The 23,667-nt window shown below is 44.9% G+C and overlaps 1 protein-coding gene across 7 annotated transcripts in view; it reads right to left on the reverse strand.

Moving 5' to 3' along the window:
- pxylp1 (2-phosphoxylose phosphatase 1) overlaps positions 1-23,667 on the reverse strand; it is a 274,822-nt gene that overhangs the window by 50,793 nt on the left and 200,362 nt on the right. For all 7 annotated transcript variants that reach the window (XM_070882368.1, XM_070882365.1, XM_070882367.1 and 4 more), the window contains one exon: positions 667-793. In XM_070882368.1, coding sequence (XP_070738469.1) covers positions 667-793 — 127 coding nt within the window. The remainder of the gene's footprint in view (positions 1-666; positions 794-23,667) is intronic.

Consider the following 23,667-nt stretch of genomic DNA (forward strand, 5'->3'; position numbering starts at 1 on the left):
GCCGAGGGACAAGGCCCTCCCCTTTAAGGGTGGATGGGGCACCCTAGCCACCACTGCTTTACGACCCGCAAAGCTGTCAATGGCATCGCCCCGCACCAACCTCACCACCGTGGGGCAATTCCCCCGGTGGGGCGTAAAGGTGTCGACGCAGAGCGATAAGGGGTGATGATGTCATTGCCATGTGTGCCGCCGCCTGGGGCGAAAACTATGGGGTTCTTGTTGTTCCAGTTACCTCTTTAAAATATTTTGCGCTGATTCTGTGGTACGATATACTTCTTCCTCAGTATCTTAATGCATGCAATTCACAACCCACAGGACAAATGGTCACTGTCTGACAGCACAGGCTGTACCCTTGAGGGAGGACATGTCTGCTGCTGTCATGTAATACATCACAAGTGTTTGCTATTCTATTGTAAAATTTACCAAGAGTGTCTTCTAAACATTGCCACTCACTCTCCAAAATGAAGCTCTGCTGGAGAGTTCCCATTAACCATAGGTTGATTATATCAAATCTTTCACATTTTCAAATATTTCAAAATAATGATCTATGTGTTGTACTTTGAGGGAAGACCCCCACTTTAGTCTGATTGCATATCTTTCAATCACCAACATCATTTCACCATCACAATTTAATATTAAATAAAAAGGTTCTATAAATGAACTTACCTGCTAGGGATCAGTGTACAGTCAACGGATGGTGGTTTTGTTTTTGGAATTGCATAGAGGGGATATCTGTCACCATGACGAATCATAACATGTACCGATAGCAATTTATAGTCTGGTGGTGCATGGCCTAAGGATACAGGAATAAGTCAACCATTAATATACAGAATTTCCAGCAGATAAAAATTCTTCACAATACATGACCAATATACAATATCCTTTCATTGGTAAATATATTTGAGATTCGAAAACAGAAATCATTGTAGATGGATTCAAGCAAGATCTACTACTCTAATTCCACACCATCTCCACCACCAGTCATTGCTTGCCTTCTGAGCATAAAACTCATACAATCCAGCATTAATCAGGAGACCAGTACAGCCAGTGAGGTAGGATGCACCGACCTCCAGAAGGGTGCAAATGGGACCCACTGGGGCAGTCCAGGGTGTTGAAGTAACTGGGACCCTTGAAGGTAAGGAGACATTTATTCAAAAGTTTCACCAGTTGGGGGAAAGATACAGGCATTCTCTGCAGATGGTGGCCATGGAATTCAGGAAGTCTGTTCCAACCTCGCTCCATTAACAACTAACTCCGTGGTGTGCTCTCTGCTCAACCATACTGAACTACACTCATTAAGCAGTATAAAATCTTCATGCAGCTCCTTGTCTGAAATGTCAGTGAACATACAGCAGTGCTTCTCTGACATCTGTGTAGGTATGGACGGAGGTTTTGAGAAGCTATAGTACCTTGTAGTGCGAGATAACTCTAAGCAGCCCACATGGGAGTTCCCAAAAATAGAGGGCCTTTGTGCAGTTGCAGCTTTCCTCACTACCAGTTTGTTTGTCGCTACAGTGACCTTGACCTCCAGTTTACAGGAGTCTCTTACTTCTGATCAGCAGAAGTTAGAAGATTGGCTTGAGAAAGCGTTAATAGTAGGCTTCATGCTCTTTAGTGCTGGCTGAGGGTCTGTCCCAACATATATTCCTGTTCATCTACAAGGGAAAATCAGCAGCTGGGTAATAGCAGAAGGATAGAGAGATAAAGACTTCACCTCGCAGGAAGAGGACTCATCCAACCCTCCAAGTTGTTCTCCTTAGAAAATTACACAAGAGGCAAGTCGGGCTTAGCAGCAGCCAACCAGCAGAAGCGCTGGCAGTGGTGGCAGAGCCATCTCCTGACCCTACAGCCACAGGGCATTCACATGGGGACCCCACTGAGGAGTAGCAGTGTGCCAATACATTTGCTCCTCTCATTAAGGTGGCATGTAGAAGAAGCATAAGACTAAGATGTAGGCAACACACACCCGACATTTTCACCAAGGGAAGCAAACACTGATGTATAGATACACATGGTGTATAAGAATAAACTGGTAACACCTTCTTTGGAATGTTTGGCAGAACATGTGGCTGTTGGCATTGGGGGCAGACATGCAAGGATGGTAGTGAAGACAGGGGAGATTTGTCTCAGCGTCTTGGTATGGGGCAGCTGGAGTACAGAGTGGCCCACATTAGGGGCTTAAAGGCTGCTTTTAAAGTGAATACATTGTCAATCACTCCTTGATGCAACAGTCTGCCCTGCCATCCACCAGCCTTGGCCTTCTCCTCCCTCCCAATCCAGGGCAGGTATTGGAAGGCTCAATGGAATGCCAATCAGACTCCTGTGCTTGCAGCTCCAGGGAGGAAATGGTGGCAACAAAGCTGTTACTATTGAAGGTGGGCACCAAACAAGCGCTGAATTAAAGTCAAAAAAAATATGCACTATTATGCACAAAGCACAGCTTGTCAAGTCAAAACCAGCAGTCAGAATGGAAGTCTCAAAAATATGGCAATCTAGCCTTAAGTGTTGGAGTTCTTTTATGAACAGCTTGCAGACATCCCAGTGGTTGTTTTATACAGGCGTTCAGCAAATCAAGAGCTGTGCTCCAAAAGTTCGTGGGGTGTCGGGAGTAAGACCAACTTACACTAGTTAATATCATTTTGTAGAGTAATGAGGCCAGCGCTGCCTCCAAACCGTAGCACTATTTTTCTCCAGTGGATTGGGGAGTTCATCACCGTGCGCTTTCCCAATTCTGCAAATTGTTGGGCAGAGGATGCTCCCCAACCCCACAACCATAGATTGGCTTTGCTCTATTTGGGGCATTTTGAATTTTTCCTCAAGGATTATTAATATAAATTCAGAAATATGGAAGACATGTCAAATTGAAATAACACAGTTGTAAAATGAAAAAATGCCTGTCATAATGGAAGAGTTCCTTTTCCCAGGATTTTCCATTGACCCCATTCTAAATAAGTCACATGGAAAAAAAGAGCAAACCTGCCCAAAATACTGCAGAATTGTGCTAGATGATTTCAGTATGTTTTCATCTTAATGAAGCTGAAACACACAATAGGTGCAAGTACTTCAGGTCACTAAGTTCAGAGGAGTGCAAGCTGCAGCTGAGAAAGAATTTGATACACATCCATTCTCCTATTTTTGTGATCTCTCTGTGCTGGTTTTCCACCTGATCTCCTGACATACAGGACCCTCGAATCTGCTCTTTCGTGTTCGTGCAGCACTGTCTACTTCAGACACGTGCATCCCTGCTCACAGCAATATACTAAACCGCTTCCAATCCATTCTAATTGTATATAATTCCTGATCCAATTATACCACTCAAATATAATATTCTCATTATTGAGTTTAAAATGCTTAGCAGACTAAATATAATCAATCCACGTTCATCGAGAGACAGCAGTACATTTTAGAAGTCCAACCACATTCCACAAAATGCTATTTAGTTGCACTGTCAGTTTGTTTGCCCTGAATTCCTGAATGACTTTCACTTGTGGCTTCTATTTAATTGAGTATTGCTGAGGCCTCTGCTGGCCAACCAAGGTTCTCCAACATCAATCACGCTTGTGAGCAATCTTGCTCCAGCCACTACTTTATTCTGATGCAGTAGGATTGCACAGTTTCTAACAGGAAATTGCTTTAAAAGAATATATATGTGGAATAAGATGTGCTTAGGGATACCATCTTTTGTCCAGGCTAAGGCCAAAGCCGAATGGAGATAGGAGACTGGCAAGAGGCAGAATAATGGCCTGAATTCTGATGTGCTCCTGGCTGCTCATGGAAATTCTTTGAACACCTTAGTAACTAATGCCTCAATAACGTAAGTTACTGAAGTAAGGGTGGGAAGCAAAATGTTATTTTTGAGAAATAGATTATTGGGGGAAATGTTTTGAGGACTACTGCCAACACAGAGCCTCGTTTAAAATAACTATGGGTCAGAATTAGGGCGATAACACTGGGGATAATCTGCACTGCACTTATGTCTTGCAAAATTACCCGATACAGAATCATAGAATAGTACAACACAGAAGGAGGCCATTCGGCCCATCGAGTCTGCGCCAGCTCTTTCGAAGAACAATCCAATTGGTCCCACTCTCCCATCTGGTTTGCATTTCAGAAATTTCCAGACAACTTCGATGAAGAAACAGAATCTCCACCCCAGCACTGCCAGTAATTCAGCTCATAGGAAGGTCTGTTAAATATAGCTTGAGCACAGCAAGATAACATTTTATCGCTAGAGGCAAGTAACTGTCACTAGTGCTTGAGAGAATAGATATTTTAATCATGCAGAATTATACCAAAAATGACGACTTGGTGCATAATTGCACTGCCAATTGTGGGACTGAGCTATACAGACTAGAAGGGTCGCAGATTCGATCTTTGGTCTGTTAGTTAGCTGATCTTAGCTATGGTTCCAGTAGGGGTACAACATTTACTGTAGGTGTACCTAGGCTAAGGAGGCAACAAAATATGGCACTAATTTCCCCTTCTAATTATTATCCTAAGACGCGATTGCAAATTGAATGACAGTCAGATGAGTGCAGGGCTGACTAAATCTTAGCTGAAGGCTGGCCAGTTTACAGGATGACTGCCAGTGCCTCTGGAATTACATCCAAACATGAAGTTAAGAGGACTTCAGAAGAGGAAAGAAAACTAAGAATGTAAAAAAGTACAGCATACTCACCTGACACACCATTCTGCTTTGATCCATTTTAAAATATTGATGTTATTATCAAATATAGCTATGGGACTGTCCTGGACGAAGCCTGATTAAAGTACTTGTCTAGTTGAAAAAGGTCTGATTAGAAAACAAGTTTTATGGCACAAAAATGTCATAGCATCACTTCAGCATGCTGGAAACCATATTGAGCCTTTATAAAATCTTTGCTTCAACCAAGATCAAGATAATTGCTCCCTTAAACATTTTTTATTTAAACCTGGTTATGCCTTGCAAAGTATTATTTGCTTGAGTTGGAGTCTATTTTTGTTTGCTAAAACTTCTATGAAGCACATTGGTTTCTTTTTCTATGTTTTCTATGAGTTGTTGTTGTTGCTGCTGCTGAGAAACTCCTACAGTTTTTGGTCCATTAACTTTGGGGGTCAGAAAGAGAACTTGAAATGTTTTCTTTTCCTGAAAGTGTTCCCTAAATTTCATCCAGATAATAAGTAAATTGGGGAAAGAGACGAGAGGGAAAATGTATATGATCTATCGTAAGGAGCTTTCTGATGCATGAAAGGCTGAGGAGCCGAAATTGCCCCTTTCCGAAAGGCCCGTTAGCCAGGGCGATAAATACTTTTTGCCCGGGGGCAGGCGGCGGAAGCGACCCATCTGGAATTGCCCCCGGGATGCAGCGGGTGAAAAAGGGTTTTCGACTGGGCAGCGGCACACACAGCGATTCTGTCATCGATGTGTGCGCTGACCCCTTATCACCCTGTGCCGACTCCTTTGCACCCCACGGAGGAAATTGCCCCGCGGCAGTGAGGTTGGTGCGGGGCGATGCCACCGACAGTTTGCAGGTCACAAAGCAGTGGTGGCTGGGGTGCCCCGGCCGCCCTGAAAGGGGAGGGCATTGTGACGCGGCCGGCATATTTTTTTATTGTCGGCTGACTTTGGAGTCGGTCCGACAACGGCGGCCGCTGGTTTGGCCGGTCCGCGAACAGGCAGCCCAGCACTCACTTTTCACCCGGCTGATACCCTCCCTGGTGGCCCAGTGGACACCACGGAGCCGGCTCCATAGTTCGCAGTGTCATTCCCCTTTAAGAGAAGGGAAGCAATGTTGTGATTCATCAGTGCGATGCAGAACCTCTGCCTCACTCCCGCCACAAGAGCACCTCAAGAGCACCAGGATGAATTTTTAAGTTAAAGTGCCCAATTCTGGGGCTCTTAAGTCTGCTTACCACCGGGCGAAAAAAAAAAATCACTGAATTCAAATTAAGCGCTCCAAACAGAGCACATGGCAATTCCACCCGTTTAATCCCAATCTGTATAACTAAATTGTCACCAAGCTAAAACCTGAACTATTGTCAGCAGCTGACAGGCGAAAGGAATGACCTATGCTGGGGCTGTACACTTTTACTGCTTCATGTACCTGGATCAGGGAATATGCTCCTATGCTTCCATGTACATGGGCTGGCGCTATTTGCTCCCATTCCTCCTTCTACCTGTGATTGGGGATGAATATTCCCATTTTTCCATTTGCCTGTGTCAGGGAAAGGGCTGTATTGCTGCCATTTCTCCATTTAACCAGGTCAGGGGAAGGGGCTGTGTGCAACTATTTTCCAAAGACATCATCATCATAGGCAGTCCCTCAAAATCGAGGAAGACTTGCTTCCACTCTAAAAGTGAGTTCTCAGATGGTTGTACAGTCCAATACAGGAATTATAGTCTCTGTGACAGATTGGGCAGACAGTGGTTAAAGGAAAGGATAGATGGGGAGTCTGGTTTGCCGCACGCTCCTTCCGCTGTCTGCGCTTGATTTCTGCATGCTCTCGGCAACGAGACTCGAGGTGCTCAACTGGATGCTCTTCCTCCACTTACAGCGGTCTTGGGCCAGGGATTCCCAGGTACCGGTGGGGTTGTTGCACTTTATCAAGGAGGCTTTGAGAGTGTCCTTGAAACGTTTCCTCTGCCCACCTGGGGCTCGCTTGCCGTGTAGAAATTCCGAGTAAAGCACGAGCTGAGGGAGTCTCGTGTCGGGTATGTGGATGATGTGGTTCGCCCAATGGAGCTGATCGAGTTTGGTTAGTGCTTCGATGCTGGGGATGTTGGCCTGAGCGAGAACACTGCCATTGGTGCGGCTATCCTCCCAGTGGATTTGCAGGATCTTGCGGAGGCAGCGTTAGTGGTACTTCTCCGGCGCTTTGAGGTGTCTACTGTATATAGTCCACGTCTCAGTCTTATAGGAGCCATACAGGACTGGAAATGGCCACTGTTGAATATGTGCACTCTTTAACCATTGGAAGGCAATTTAAATAAGTTCTTCCTCCCCACCCTATTGCATGCAAGGAAAATGACAAAATTACAACTAAATGTAAATCAGTGTAATTTGTATCTGACTCTACCAGAAGTGGGATATATCACCTGAAGTGTATATTGCAAATTCTCATTATTCTGTGCAGATAGGGTTACTGCAATTATCACACATATATTAGAAGATTATGTGAGAATATGAATTTTTGATTCACACAGTTTTGTGACTGAAGGGTCCACAGCCAGCTAGGGAATGGAAGACCAGCAGGAAGAGCAGTGCAAGGAAGGTAGTGCAGGGGTCCCCTGCGGTCATCCCCCTGCAAAACAGATACACTGCTTTGAGTACTGTTGAGGGGGATGACTCATCAGGGGAGGGCAGCAGCAGCCAAGTTCATGGCACCGTGGCTGGCCCTGTTGCACAGGAGGGCAGGAAAAAGAGTGGGAGTGCGATAGTGATAGGGGATTCAATTGTAAGGGGAATAGGTAGGAATTTCTGCGGCCGCAACCGAGACTCCAGGATGGTATGTTGCCTCCCTGGTGCAAGGGTCAAGGATGTCTCGGAGCGGGTGCAGGACATTCTAAAAAGGGAGGGAGCACAGCCAGTTGTCGTGGTGCACATTGGTACCAATGACATAGGTAAAAAAAAGGGATGAGATCCTACGAGACGAATTTAAGGAGCTAGGAGCTAAATTAAAAAGTAGGACCTCAAAAGTAGTAATCTTGGGATTGCTACCAGTGCCACGTGCTAGTCAGAGTAGGAATCGCAGGATAGCGCAGATGAATACGTGGCTTGAGCAGTGGTGCAGCAGGGATGGATTCAAATTTCTGGGGCATTGGAACCGGTTCTGGGGGAGGTGGGACCAGTACAGACTGGACGGTCTGCACCTGGGCAGGACCAGAAACCAATGTCCGAGGGGGAGTGTTTGCTAGTGCTGTTGGGGAGGAGTTAAACTAATATGGCAGGGGGATGGGAACTAATGCAGGGAGACAGAGAGAAACAAAAAGGAGACAAAAGCAAAAGACAGAAAGGAGATGAGTAAAAGTGGAGGGCAGAGAAACCCAAGGCAAAAAACAAAAAGGGCCACTGCAAGAGGGGTCAAAACTAAAAATCATGGTTTAAAAACTAGGATTAAAACACTCTACCTAAATGCACGCAGCATTCAAAATAAAGTAAATGAGTTGACGGCACAAATCATTACAAATGGGTATGATTTGGTGGCCATTACAGAAACATGGTTGCAGGGTGGCCAAGACTGGGAATTAAACATACAGGGGTATCTGACGATTCGGAAAGATAAACAAGAAGGGAAAGGAGGTGGGGTAGCTCTGTTAATAAAGGATGATATCAGGGCAGTTGTGAGAGACGATATTGCCTCTAATGAACAAAATGTTGCATCATTGTGGGTGGAGATTAGAGATAGTAAGGGGAAAAAGTCACTGGTAGGCGTAGTTTATAGGCCCTCAAATAATAACTTCACGGTGGGGCGGGCAATAATCAAGGGAATAATGGAGGCATGTGAAAAAGGAACGGCAGTAGTCATTGGGGATTTTAACCTACATATCAATTGGTCAACTCAAATCGCACGGGGTAGCCTGGAGGAGGAATTCATAGAATGCATACGGGATTGTTTCTTAGAACAGTATGTAACAGAACCTACAAGGAAGCAAGCTATCTTAGATCTGGTCCTGTGTAATGAGACAGGAAAAATAAATGATCTCCTAGTAAAAGATCCTCTCGGAATGAGTGATCACAGTATGGTTGAATTTGTAATACAGATTGAGGGTGAGGAAGTTGTGTCTCAAACGAGTGTACTATGCTTAAACAAAGGGGACTACAGTGGGATGAGGGCAGAGTTGGCTAAAGTAGACTGGAAACACAGACTAAACGGTGGCACAATTGAGGAACAGTGGAAGACTTTTAAGGAGCCCTTTCATAGTGCTCAACAAAAATATATTCCAGTGAAAAAGAAGGACGGTAAGAGAAGGGATAACCAGCCGTGGATAACCAAGGAAATAAAGGAGAGTATCAAATCAAAAACCAATGCGTATAAGGTGGCCAAGGTTAGTGGGAAACTAGAGGATTGGGAAAATTTTAAACAACAGCAAAGAATGACTAAAAAAGCAATAAAGAAAGGAAAGATAGATTACGAAGGTAAACTGGTGCAAAACATAAAAACAGATAGTAAAAGCTTTTACAGATATATAAAACGGAAAAGAGTGACTAAAGTAAATGTTGGTCCCTCAGAAGATGAGAAGGGGGATTTAATAATGCGAAATGTGGAAATGGCTGAGACCTTAAACAATTATTTTGCTTCGGTCTTCACAGTGGAAGACACAAAAACCATGCCAAAAATTGCTGGTCACAGGAATGTGGGAAGGGAGGACCTTGAGACAATGACTATCACTAGTGGGGTAGTGCTGGACAGGCTAATGGGACTCAAGGTAGACAAGTCCCCTGGTCCTGATGAAATGCATCCCAGGTATTAAAAGAGATGGCGGAAGTTATAGCAGATGCATTCGTTATCATCTACCAAAATTCTCTGGACTCTGGGGAGGTACCAGTGGATTGGAAAGCTGCTAATGTAACGCCTCTGTTTAAAAAAGGGGGCAGACAAAAGGCAGGTAACTATAGGCCAGTTAGTTTAACATCTGTAGGGGGGAAAATGCTTGAAACTATCATTAAGGAAGAAATAGCGGGACATCTAGATAGGAATAGTGCAATCAAGCAGACGCAGCATGGATTCATGAAGGGGAAATCATGTTTAACTAATTTACTGGAATTCTTTGAGGATATAACGAGCATGGTGGATAGAGGTGTAGCGATGGATGTGGTGTATTTAGATTTCCAAAAGGCATTCAATAAGGTGCCACACAAAAGGTTACTACAGAAGATAGAGGTACGCAGAATCAGAGGAAATGTATTAGCATGGATAGAGAATTGGTTGGTGAACAGAAAGCAGAAAGTCGGGATAAATGGGTCCTTTTTGGGTTGAAAATTGGTGGTTAGTGGTGTGCCACAGGGATCGGTGCTGGGACCACAACTGTTTACAATATACATAGATGACCTGGAAGAGGGGACAGAGTGTAGTGTAACAAGATTTGCAGATGACACTAAGATTAGTTGGAAAGCGGGTTGTGTAGAGGACACAGAGAGGCTGCAAAGAGATTTGGATAGGTTAAGCGAATGGGCTAAGGTTTGGCAGATGGAATTCAATGTCGCAAAGTGTGAGGTCATCCACCTTGGGAAAAAAAACAGTAAAAGGGAATATTATTTGAATGGGGAGAAATTACAACATGCTGAGGTGCAGAGGCACCTGGGGGTCCTTGTGCATGAATCCCAAAAAGTTAGTTTGCAGGTGCAGCAGGTAATCAGGAAGGCGAATGGAATGTTGGCCTTCATTGCGAGAGGGATGGAGTACAAAAGCAGGGAGGTCCTGCTGCAACTGTATAGGGTATTGGTAAGGCCGCACCTGGAGTACTGCATGCAATTTTGGTCACCTTACTTAAGGAAGGATATACTGGCTTTGGAGCGGGTACAGAGACGATTCACTAGGCTGATTCCGGAGATAAGGGGGTTACCTTATGATGATAGATTGAGTAGACTGGGTCTTTACTTGTTGGAGTTCAGAAGGATGAGGGGTGATCTTATAGAAACATTTAAAATCATGAAAGGGATAGACAAGATAGAGGCAGAGAGGTTGTTTCCACTGGTAGGGGAGACTAGAACTAGGGGGCATAGCCTCAAAATACGGGGGAGCCAATTTAAAACCGAGTTGAGAAGGAATTTCTTCTCCCAGAGGGTTGTGAATCTGTGGAATTCTCTGCCCAAGGAAGAAGTTGAGGCTAGCTCATTGAATGTATTCAAATCACAGGTAGATAGATTTTTAACCAATAAGGGAATTAAGGGTTATGGGGAGCGGGCGGGTAAGTGGAGCTGAGTCCACGGCCAGATCAGCCATGATCTTATTGAATGGCGGAGCAGGCTCGAGGGGCTAGATGGCCTACTCCTGTTCCTAATTCTTATGTTCTTATGTTCTTATGTAAAGATGGCTTTACACTGATGAGCTGTCATTCAAAGCAGACGTATGAGCTGAATCTTAATCCCCAAAAATGGGTGGCTTGGGACAGATGTTCATACTTTAAAAATCCCGAATCTAACCCAAATTGGCTCCAACCCGACAACTTCCAGGTTTGACGGAGGCAGGACAGGTGGTGGGCAGCTAGCCTGTTCACAGGAGGCAGGTTGGCCAATGAAATATTTTAATGAGCTGGCAGCCTCTGATGTAAACTACTTTGCCGGTTTAACCTTGGGCAGCTGAAGGGAGGCAAGGACAGCTTTGGGGGAAAGTTAAGTCCTTCCCTCTGGCCCCCACAAGTTCCCCAACCCCCCCATCAGACCCACCCCCACTATAGCACCCTCCTCCCCACTCCGAGGTTGGGGATCAGATCCCCCCAGCCGACTTACCTGCGGCTGCAGGCTCCTTCGGAGTGCTTCCCGCCCAACTGGAAGCCAAATCTGACTTCCAGGCAGGGAAGCTGTCAAAGCGAAGCTACGCATGCTATAGAGTCAAAACTCGGGGAAACACGAACTTCCAGGTTTCCCAACAGAAAATCCGCCCTCTCCCGCCCACTAACCAGCCCATATACTCCAATATGAACGATCCAATATGCAGTAGCCCCACAGTTTCAAAAGCTGCTTTCACTTGTTTGAGCTAGTGCTGACTAATGTTCACTCTAATTTTTGGAGGGGGCCATGCCGCCCATTCAAAATTCCGTACATGTACGGTTTTTCCTTTTAAAAGCCGGTGAGCCGGTGTGCAGGAGCTCCAGAGCGCTGCAAGGAAACATTGGTGCCGACAGTTCATAAAGCACAAGGTGTGGTCAGCTGGGTAAAAAAAAAATGGTTGCTGGAAAGATCCGTATGTTTTCCAGTTGACTTGTAGCTGGCAAGATGCTGCATTTCTGGGAACTGGCAACATAATATGGTGGGTCTTCTGCAATGTTACAAGCGTTTAAGAGCCTCACTGTTATGGGCCTTTGCAAGCTGCAGTCACATCTCTAGTTCAAACTAAAGAGCAATACTTCTCCCTTCAATCAACAGGAATTACAGATCTCCAGCCTTGATGTGAAGTGACAGAAAAAGATAAGTAAATAGGGCAAGAAGAAGAGAGAAATAATGGCTTTCCATTTGAGGACCACTTCCCAGGAAACACACATATGTTTTTATGTAAAATAGACTGCAATTTTGCCAATGAATGTGCATGTCCTGCTGCAAATTTGCATACAGACTGTAATAAGCATTTCAGACTTGCCACATTATCAGGATAATAGGAATCGAGCCTGCAGGCTAAATGAACAGGAAGACTATTGCGTTTAAATAGCTACTCAATTAATGTTTAGAAATAAAACAAAAGAAACAGAACAGCTGCAATATTTAAATTCTGAGCTTACAATTTATATCCCAGTGCTCCATAAGTGTAAAAGATACAGCCAGCTGTTATATATGCAGACTATAGATATAATCTTTGTGTAGTCACTGTATAGTTGCAAAGGTTGGAGACTTGTTTACCTGATGTACTATCAATAAGGTTCACACTGTGTATATACATGGTGGCACCATTAGAGGGTGCAACTGGTGGAGACTGGGGTTTCGTGCCCTTGTGGCAGGAGCTGTATAAAAGGGGAGCCACCATGCGGCTGCCTCACTCTGGAGTTACGAGTAAAGGACCAAGGTCAATACAGTTTGAGTACAACACATTGCCTCATGGAGTCATTCATAAGTACACTACAGACATAATACTAGCAATGATATGTTCAAATATTGTAACCGTCAGCACCAGAAAAGCACTTCAGAGATGTTGGTAAAGAATGTTATATCACTTCATGACTAGGGGGCAGTGCTGTGCAGCGAGGACAGGCTGGTGGAGGATCTTTGTCTTACGGATGTTTAGTGTAAGGCCCAGGCTTTCGTATGCCTCAGTAAGTACAACGACTAGGTCCTGGAGTTCAGCCTCTGTATGTGCGCAGACGCAGGGGTTGTCCGAGTACTGTAGCTCGATGACAGAGATTGGGGTGGTCTTGGACCTGGCCTCAAGATGGCAACGGTTGAACAGCTTTCCACTGGTTCTACAGTTTAGTTCCACTCCAGTGGGCAGTGGCCCTGGACAACGTGGATCATTTCCCATACCTTGGGAGCCTCTTATCAACAAGAGCAGACATTGATGACGAGATTCGACACCGCCTCCAGTACGCCAGTGCAGCCATCGGCCACCTGAGGAAAAGAGTGTTCGAAGACTAGGCCCTTGAATCTACCGCCAAGCTCATGGTCTACAGGGCTGTCGTAATACCTGCCCTCCTGAATGGCTCAGAGACATGGACCATGTACAGTAGACATCTCAAATCGCTGGAGAAATACCACCAACGATGTCTCCGCGAGATCCTACAAATCCCCTGGGAGGACAGGCGCACCAATATTAGTGTTCTTGACCATGCCAACATCCCGAGCATTGAAGCACTGACCACACCAGGCCACATTGTCAGCATGCCAGAAACGAGACTCCCAAAGCAAGTACTCTACTCGGAACCCCTTCACGGCAAACGAGCCAAAGGTGGGCAGAGGAAACGTTACAAGGACACCTTCAAAGCCTCCCTGATAAAGTGCAACATCCCTACCGACACCTAGGACTCCCTGGCCAAAGACCGCCCTAAGTGGAGGAAGTGAATCCAGGAGGGCACTGAGCACCTCGAGTCTCATCGCCGAGAGCATGCAGAAATCAAGCGCAGGCAGTGAAAGGGCATGCGGCAAATCTGTCCCACCCTCCCTTACCCTCAACGACTATCAGTCCCACCTGTGACAGGGACTGTGGCTCTCATATTGGACTGTACAGCCACCTAAGGACTCATTGTCCATCAGTCACTGAAGGTTGGCATGCAGGTACAGCAGGCGGTTAAGAAAGCAAATGGCATGTTGGCCTTTATAGCGAGGGGATTTGAGTACAGGGGCAGGGAGGTGTTACTACAGTTGCACAGGGCCTTGGTGAGGCCACACCTGGAGTATTGTGTACAGTTTTGGTCTCCTAACTTGAGGAAGGACATTCTTGCTATTGAGAGAGTGCAGCGAAGGTTCACCAGACTGATTCCAGGATGGTGGGACTGACATATCAAGAAAGACTGGATCAACTGGGCCTGTATTCACTGGAGTTCAGAAGAATGAGAGGGGATCTCATAAAAACGTTTAAAATTCTGACGGGTTTAGACAGGTTAGATGCAGGAAGAATGTTCCCAATGTTGGGGAAGTCCAGAACCAGGGGTCACAGTCTAAGGATAAGGGGTAAGCCATTTAGGACCGAGATGAGGAGAAACTTCTTCACCCAGAGAGTGGTGAACCTGTGGAATTCTCTAACACAGAAAGTTGTTGAGGCCAATTCACTAAATATATTCAAAAAGGAGTTAGATGTAGTCCTTACTACTCGGGGGATCAAGGAGTATGGAAAGAAAGCAGGAATGGGGTACTGAAGTTGCATGTTCAGTCATGAACTCATTGAATGGTGCAGGCTCGAAGGGCCGAATAGCCTACTCCTGCACCTATTTTCTATGTTTCTATGTTTCTATTCTAAGAGTGGAAGCAAGGCTTCCTCGTTTCCGAGGGACTGCTTAAGATATATCACTTCAGAATTTAAAATTAATTTTAAAATTAAGAGGAAACTATCAACTTGTTTCACTAAAATGATTCTTGATTCTCAGTTTGACAGTTGGAAAAATGGAGTATTGTTATTGTGATTTTAGATTTATCAGCAGTGATTACTGGGGGATCTATTCACAGGCACCAGTGATTGGCTTATCTCCATATAGAAGTCTAGGCACCAGCAACAGCTGTTTCAATATTGACACAGGAAACATTAAAATTATTGGAAATTCACACCTAAATGCTCTGCCAGTCAAATAGCCCCGGGTCTCACTCGTCTTGTCCGGCACCTAGACCACAATTTTTCGTTGGTTTCATCCAACCATCAACTTTATCAGAGCTCTGACTTTAAATCTAGTTTTCCCCAAGAACACATAAATAAACATATCAAGCTTAAATTTTTCCAACTGAAAACGCAGAAAATGGAAATTTCATACAAATCTTTAAGTTTGGAATTTGTTTTAAAGTGCCACCACCGAACGTCTCCAAACCGGGCTCGAGGGTTGGTGCGTCGGCCAGCAGAATCTGTCCTTCGCCCGGAAACATGGACTTAGCTTGAAGAGAAGCCCGGGGGTGGGGGTGGGCGGCGGGGGAGTGTGGAAGCCGAACTGAAGGGATGAGAACCCTTACACTATGCCACTATGCATAAAAAGAAGTCCGGGGTGCTGAGGGTGGGGGGGATGGAAGCCGAACTGAAGGCATGAGAAGCCTATCACTATGCCACTATTCAGCAAGCTGCATCAAATAAAGCCCGGTGGGGTGGGGAGGGGTGGAAGCCGAACTGAAGGGATGAGGACCCTTACACTATGCTACTATGCAGCTGCATCAAATGAAGCTCGGGGTGAGGGGGGAATCTAAGCAAGCGCGTTGCGCATGCGCAGACCTGGGTGTGGTCCATACTAGGGCATCGACCTTGGGGAGAGAAACAACAAAGAAGCTTATTTTGAGTTTCTTGCAAAGGTACAATTTAATCATGGGGACAATACTGACAATGCAATACCTCGTGCAAGCCTTCTGCATGATGGTGCTGCGGAGGAGGCAATTGATTCAACGTCATCGCATGAGGAACCTCAGAGCACGTTGGATGATGGCAGGAGGCCTTACCCATGTCAGGTATATCAAGACAGGCATTCATACCTGCACCTGAGTGATGCAGACTGTGTGAGAAGGCTGCGTTTCCGCAAAGAAGTCGTAACTGAGATCAGTGAGTTAGTAAAAGCAGACCTGCACCCTAGAAGCGTCAGGAGGACTATTTTGTCAATTGAAGTGAAGGTTACAGCTGCACTTTCATTCTATGCATCTGGATCATTCTAGGCCACAACTGGGTATGTGTGCACCATTTCTCAACATGCAACACATATCTGAATTTGACACGTCACTGCTGCACTATATGCCCGGAGGAATGACGACATAAAGTTCCCCATGACCATCCAGGCAATGCGTGAAAGGGCTGTGGGCTTCTCCAGGATTGCTGGCTTCCCAAAGGTACATGGCTGCATTGACTGTACCGACATCGCCTTGCGAACACCTTTGGAGGATTCCGAGATGTACAGGGATAGAAAAGTCCTGCCACTTCTTTTTGCATCGGCCTCCAGACCTCGGGGTGGTCACCATTGCACAGTAATCTTCTGCAAGTTGGTTCCAGCGTTTCTTCATTTCTTTTGGTGAAACTTTTATGTGACCTCTGCTGGTGTCCAGCTTGTGCCATCTGGCCTCAATTACAGTAACAAGTGTCTCCACTTCATCCTGTAAGAAATTCTTGGTCTTTGAGCCGCGTTGCATCTTGTATTGCAGCTCCGATTTTTCCAATGAGAATTAAAATTCTCCCACACAACTGGCTGTTTAAAAATGGCTGAATGCAGACTGGGAGCTGTACTGGGCATACGTCAAAAATGTCCTTTTCTTTTCATTCATGCGCAGAAAGGGGGGCATCATTTTTTTGGCGCAGACTTTAGGTTCCACCGCCCAAAGCTACAGGACAGGCTGCGGAGTGCCAATTTCAAAAAATAGAACGGGAAAACTTGGTATTTATTTGTTTGGAGTACTTGGGGCCAGAAAAAACGGGCGTAACTCTGGCAATATGCCAAAAAACTGCATGGGAAAAAATTGAGCCCCATGTCTATGTAGCTTAGCTTCCCAGTGTTCATTGGTGTGCACGTTTTGGCTGATGCTCCAGACTCAAGCTAATCATTTCTATTTCCCCTTTTCTTTCCCTTTTTCTTCATTTCTCTTTACGCCTCCCGACATCATGCGTCCTTTCTTTAATCCACCCTTGACTACTCCACCCTCCCAAACCCCAATTTGTCAGTACTCATCATCTTTGCTACTCTCCTGCCACCGTCCCAGGCTTGACTCCTTCTTCTTAACAAATCCTGCATCTTCCCTCTGTGCTCTCTTGGCATCCTCAGACAGGAACACCGAGACACTCGTTGCTGCCTCCTAATGTGTAGCAACCCCAATTGGCCCATCCTATTCTCTCCCCGCCCTGTGTGCCATAGTGGTATTGTTGCCCTTATCTCTAAATCACACTTTGATCTGTCTCCATACTCATCTGGCAACTTCTCCTTCTTTAAGCATTTCACCTTGTTCCACCCTTCACGCCTCTCTTTTAAAATCCTTGTGTTGTACCGCCCACCCAAATACCTTACCAAGTTTCTCACTGAGATATCTTCTCTGCTTTCCTCTTCCTGCCTCTGCACCGAACGACTTCTCATCCTCCATGATTTCAACCTCCATCTCAACTGTTCTTGCTCTCTTTCCTATAATTTCACTGCCCTCCTTTCCTCCCTAAATCTCTCCCTCCATATAAAAAGTTTCCTACCCATTTACATTGCACCCCCCTCGATTTTGTCATCTGTCATGGTCTCGCTATTCCCATCGTAACTATCTCTAATCATTTCTTTATATCACTCTCTACCGATTTTCTCCTTCCTCTCCCAATGCCACTTGTTTCTGTGCCCACCCTTGGAAAAAACTCTCCTTCAAGTTTCTTACCACTGCACTTTCAAATTCCCAACATTTGGCCTACTATTAATCATGACATTTTTGTAGCTACTAATTTGCTAAGTCACACATCTCCACCACCTTTCATGCCCTTTGTCCCCATTAAAACCATTACACTCTCTCACCCTAGTCGCTCCCCCTGGTATATCTCTAATCTCCGCTGCCTGAAGTCCAAGCGATGCAAATGTGAACGTTTTTGGCTGACAACTGGTCCATTGCCAGATCTGACTGGATCACCTAAAGCATTATCATCAGGTCCTGCCCTCCATCGCCAAAACTGCCCACAATTCAAAGGTCATCCAGGAAGGCAAAGATAACACACGGCTTCTCTTCTTCACCACTAATCTTCTTCTTAAACCACCCTCTACTGTTTCCTCCACCCTCAGCTCTAACAATAAGTGCGAGGAACTCATGGACTTTTTTGTTACAAAGATCGAGACCGTCCGTTCAGCTGCCTTTGCTGCTTCCCTTCCTTCTCTTTGTCTACCGGGTCTAATTTCCTCTAAGGTTTCACCCTGCCCTAACCCTGAATTCGCATCTTTCTCTGGTTTCTCTCCCGTCTCCACTCATGATCTGTCTGAGCTCATCTTGTTGATGAGACCAACCTCCTGCTCTCTCAACCTTACTCCCACTAAACTGCCGACCACCCAACTTCCCTTCCTGGTTCCCATGTTATCTGACATTGTTAATGGTTCTCTCTCCTCAGGTACTGTCCCTCTCTCCTTCAATTCTTCCATCATCACCCTACTCCTCAAAAAAACAGCCCTTGACCCCTCCGTCCTTGCAAACGACCGCATCATCTCCAACATCCCTTTCCTCTTCAAAGTCCTTGAATGTGTTGTCAACTCCCAAATCCGTGCCCACCTTTCCCGCAACTCCATGTTTGAATACCTCCAATCCGGTTTCCTCCCCCACCACAGTACCAAAACAGCTTTTACCAAAGTGATAAATGGCATCCTAGTTGACTATGACAAAGGTAAATATCCCTCTCCATCCTTCTCAACCTATCTGCGACCTTTGACGTGACTGATCACAAAATTCTGTTCCAATGCCCCTCCACTGTTGTCCATCTGGGTGGGACTGCACTTGCCTGGTTCCATTCTTATCTATCTAATCGTAGCCAGAGAATCACCTGCAATGGCTTCTCTTCCTGCTCCTGCACTGTTACTTCTGATGTCCCCCAAGGACCTATCCTTGGCCCCCCTCCTATTTCTCATCTACGTGCTGCCCCTCGGCGATATCATCCAAAAACACAGCATCGGTTTCCACATGTACGCTGATGATACCCAGCTCTAACTCACCTCCAACTTTATCGACCCCTCCACTGTCTTTAAATTGTCAGACTGCTTGTTCGACATCCAGTACTGGATGAGCAGAAATTTCCTCCAGCTTAATACTGGGAAGACCGAAGCCATTGTCTTCAGACCCTGCCACAAACTCTATTCATTGGCACCTACTCCATCCCTCTCCCTGGCAACTGTCTGAGGCTGAACCAGACTGCTTTCAACCTTGGTGTTTTATTTGACCCCAAGATGAGCTTCCTACCACATATCTATGCCATCACTAAGACCGCCTATTTCCACATCCATAACATCACCCGACTCCGCACTTGCCTTAGCTTATCTGCTGCTGAAACCCTCATCCATGCCTTTGTTACCTCTAGACTTGACTATTTCAATGCACACCAGGCTGGGCTCCCTAGTTCCAACCTCTATAAACTTGAGGTCATCCGAAACTCTGCTGCCCATCTTTAAACTCGCACCACATCTCACTCACACATCCCCCTGTACTTGCTGACCTACACTGGCTCCCGGTTAAGCAATGCCTCGATTTTAAAATTCTTATCTTTATTTTAAATCCTTCCATGGCCTTGCCCCTCCATATCTCTGTAATCTCCTCCACCCCTACATCCCCCTGAGATCTCTATTCTCTGCCAATTCTGGCCTCTTGAACATCTCCAATTTTAATCGCTCCACAATTGGTGGCCGGGCCTTCAGCTGCCAAGGCCTTAAGCTCTAGGTTTCCATCCCTAAATCTCTCTGCCTCTATACCTCTCTTTCCTCCTTGAAGATGCTCCTTAAAACCTACCTCTTTGACCAAGCTCTGCCCTAATATTTACTTATGTGGCTCAATGTCAAATTGTGTTTGATAACACTCCTGTGAAATGCCTTGGGACATTTTACTACATTAAATGCACTTTATATATATTAAAGTAGTTTTGCCATTTTCAATTCTTAGTGTTCAAATAATATCCTTTCTGTTTAAATCACACAGTTCAGATCCAGTCTATACTTGTTACACAACACATAGGTGCAACTACATCTGTGGTAAGTGACAGGACCAAGTCTGAAATAATTCTGAGAAAAGGTCAGGCAAGGAAAGCAGCTTTTATGGATTCGAACGGATCAATTTTCTAAATAAATCATTGTTCATGACTCCCATTTTAGAATATATGACATAACTCCAGGTAGTACATAAAGTCAGAATCCCCCTGGGTACGAACTCATGCGGTGTTCCACAGACAGCAGCTCCATTCTATGTGGCTCAATTTCACACTGGGCTGTGCATTTACCAAGTAAGACCTCAGGGCAGCTGTTAATTAGGTTCAAATTGAATCTATGTTATCATTATTTAGAGGATTAATATCAATATTCCATGGGGTGGCAGAGGGGAAATTGCTTTTAAGAACATAAATATAAGAAATAGGAGCAGGAGAAGGCCATACGGCCCCTCGAGCCTGCTCCGCCATTTAATACGATTATGGCTGATCTGATCATGGACTCAGGTCCACTTCCCTGCCCGCTCTCCATTGCCCCTTATTCCATATCGTTCAAGAAACTGTCTATTTCTGTCTTAAATTTATTCAATGTCCCAGCTTCCACAGCTCTCTGAGGCAGTGAATTCCACAGATCCACAACCCTCTGAGAGAAGAAATTTCTCCTCATCTCAGTTTTAAATGGGTGGCCCCTTATTCTAAAATTATGCCCTCTAGTTCTAGTCTCCCCTATCAGTGGAAACATCCTCTCTGCATCCACCTTGTCAAGCCCTCTCATAATCTTATACGTTTCGATAAGATCACCTCTCATTCTTCTGAATTCCAATGAGTAGAGCCCAACCTACTCAACCTTTCCTCATAAGTCAAGCCCCACATCTCTGGAATCAACCTAGTGAACCTTCTCTGAACTGCCTCCAAAGCAAGTATATCCTTTCGTAAATACGGAAACCAAAACTGTACGCAGTATTCCAGATGTGGCCTCACCAATACCCTGTACAACTGTAGCAAGACTTCCGTGATTTTATACTCCATCCCCTTTGCAATAAAGGCCAAGATTCCATTGGACTTCCTGATCACTTGCTGTATCTGCATACTAACCTTTTATTTTTCATGCACAAGTACCCCCAGGTCCTGCTGTATTGCAGCACTTTGCAATCTTTCTTCATTTAAATAATAACCAGCAGACATAACCAACATTGTTTGATTTTATTAATTAATCATCTTGAATTGCTGCCATAAATGCCACTAACAATGAGAGACCTTTAACGATCATTCCTTGATCCCAGTTCAAAATGGTCTCACTAGAAGTTGCTGAAGTTTGGAAGAGTAATATCTAATTATACTGCTGGGTAGAATTTACATGTTGCTCCCAGGATCAGTTTATCACAGAATCAGAGAATATTTTACAATTCAAATGAATGCAGCATGGAAATTTCATCTATCCACCCACCATTACACTTTATTGAAATCCTAGTGACAGCACTGTAAATATAATGTAATGTAAAGTTGATGTATTACCTTGCTGCAAATTATATGATGCGCGCACAAGCATAGAGTGAAAACAAGTGATTATGCCGCTCCAATACAGTGTTTGCAGTGCTTTTGCTCAATTTCATAACAGAGCAATTATATTTCTATCCAAATGGACATAAAATGGGTAATTACTCCCTTCTCCCAGTATCACTGACTCATGCTTAATCTTGACAGAACTGTACAGACTGTACAGCTTTGCAGAACATCTCCATTCAGTCCGTAAGTGTGACCGCGAGCTTCCGGTCGCCTGTCACTTTAATTCTCCGCTCCATTCCCACTCCACTCTGACCTCTCCATCTTCGGCTTCCTACACTGTTCCAATGAAGCTCAACGCAAGCTTGAGGAACCGCACCTCATCTTTCGTTTAGGCACTTTACAGCCTTCTGGACTCAACATCGAGTTCAACAGTTTCAGATCATATTTTGCTCTTATGTATTTTTTCTCTGTGTGTCTCCCATGGCAGCTGGTAATTATCCTGTCATTCTCATTCTATCGAGACTAATCTTTTTCTAACTTCTGCCATTACCATCTCAAGTCAGCCCATCATCCTTTTTGTCTCTCAAATCTCTCCTGTATTCCACCCTGTCACAGACCTTCCCTTTCGTTCTTTCCTCCCCTCCCCCTTTCAGTGCTCCTTAAGAATCTGTTCTTCTGAACATTTGCCTGTTCTGTCGAAGGATCATTCACCTGAAACATTAACTTTGTTTTTCTCTACAGATGCTGCCTGACCCGCTGAGATTTCCAGCATTTTCTGTTTTTATTTCAGGTTCCAGCATCCGCAGTATTTTGCTTTTGTACAGAGTGGACGTGGCTCCTGTCCATTCCTCCCAGTGGATTTCCCTGGATCAGCTAATTCAAATATTGTCCAGTAAGCTCCTGGCGGGACTTCTGGTGGCATCAGAGAACCTGTCTCTGGGAGGGGCTGGATGCCTACAGCAATGGAGCAGATTGGAACGTGGTCGGCTGCCTCTGGGCAGCTGAAAAATTAAGAACATGTTTTGCTAATTTTAAATTTGACATGCTTGTCAAGTGCAATATATTGCACTAACGATTAACTGCACTCAGCTTGCAGGCTATGTAACACTGAAACTCACACAACCCCATCCTGCTTCTTTAGCTATGTTGAACACTGGCACACAATGGCATCTCTGATGCCCAAGGTTGCAGAGGCGCTAATGAAGGAAAATGCATCAGATTATGCTTTATACTTCCTTTTTCACACCTTAGGATCTGAGCGATGCTGGCAATGCCACATTTCTTGCTGATCACCAAAGGTTTCCTGAGAAGTTGGTTGGCCTTTTCTTTGAACACCCGCAGTCCCTTTGGTTGCTCTCACAATGGTGTTCTTCAGTTTTATAGCAGTTGTTCTATTTTACAACTGAGTGGATTGCGAGGCCACTTCAGTGGGCATTAAGTATCAACCACGTACTATAGGACTGGAGTCACAAATACCATGTAGAGGTGGTTGGTTAAGAACATTAGTCAACCAATAAAGGTTTTATGTCAATTCAACATTTTTCTGATCTAATTTTCCAGAACTTAATTCCACAATTTGGCATGGTAGGATTTGAACTCATGACCTCTGATCCAGTACCATAACTACTAGGCTACTGTATCTCCTGACATTTGAAAACACCCACCCAGATATGTCACTCTGGAAGAAAATCCCAGACGTTAGGAGCTGGCAGAATGGGTACCATGGTGATTCCCCTCCCGCATCCGCCCATGTACTTGCTGAAAATCTAACCCTAATGATTTCAAAATGACATGAGCCCAGGCAGTGAAAGTGGGTAGTCCATTCCATGGTGGTAAACATCAATGTGTATTCTGATCTGGTGCTCAGCTTTTCACTGTACAGTGGGGGTTACTGGATGCCAATCAAGAATGGGATGGTTTCTCACCTCCATAGAACAAGTTCCTTTGGTCAATTGCAGTGCCTATACCATTACTCCAACCAATGTTGGCACCATTCTGATCTAAGTAATTCAGCATCATATCACATTGGATATGCATCTACCAACTAAGCCAGCACAGAAGCTCAGATAAAAGATTTAAAATGTCACAACCGTCCCTCTTTGAATACAGACACAATTTCCAGAAGAGCCTGCTCCAAACACTCTTTCCATAGCCCTCATAATGTTAACTGGAAAAAGTGCAGCAGAAATGCTGATAGTTTTGAGTGAAGCATTAGTTTTCAAAATACTTCCT

The sequence above is a fragment of the Pristiophorus japonicus genome, chromosome 6 (assembly GCF_044704955.1).
Source record: "Pristiophorus japonicus isolate sPriJap1 chromosome 6, sPriJap1.hap1, whole genome shotgun sequence".
Classification (NCBI taxonomy): Eukaryota; Metazoa; Chordata; class Chondrichthyes; family Pristiophoridae; genus Pristiophorus; species Pristiophorus japonicus.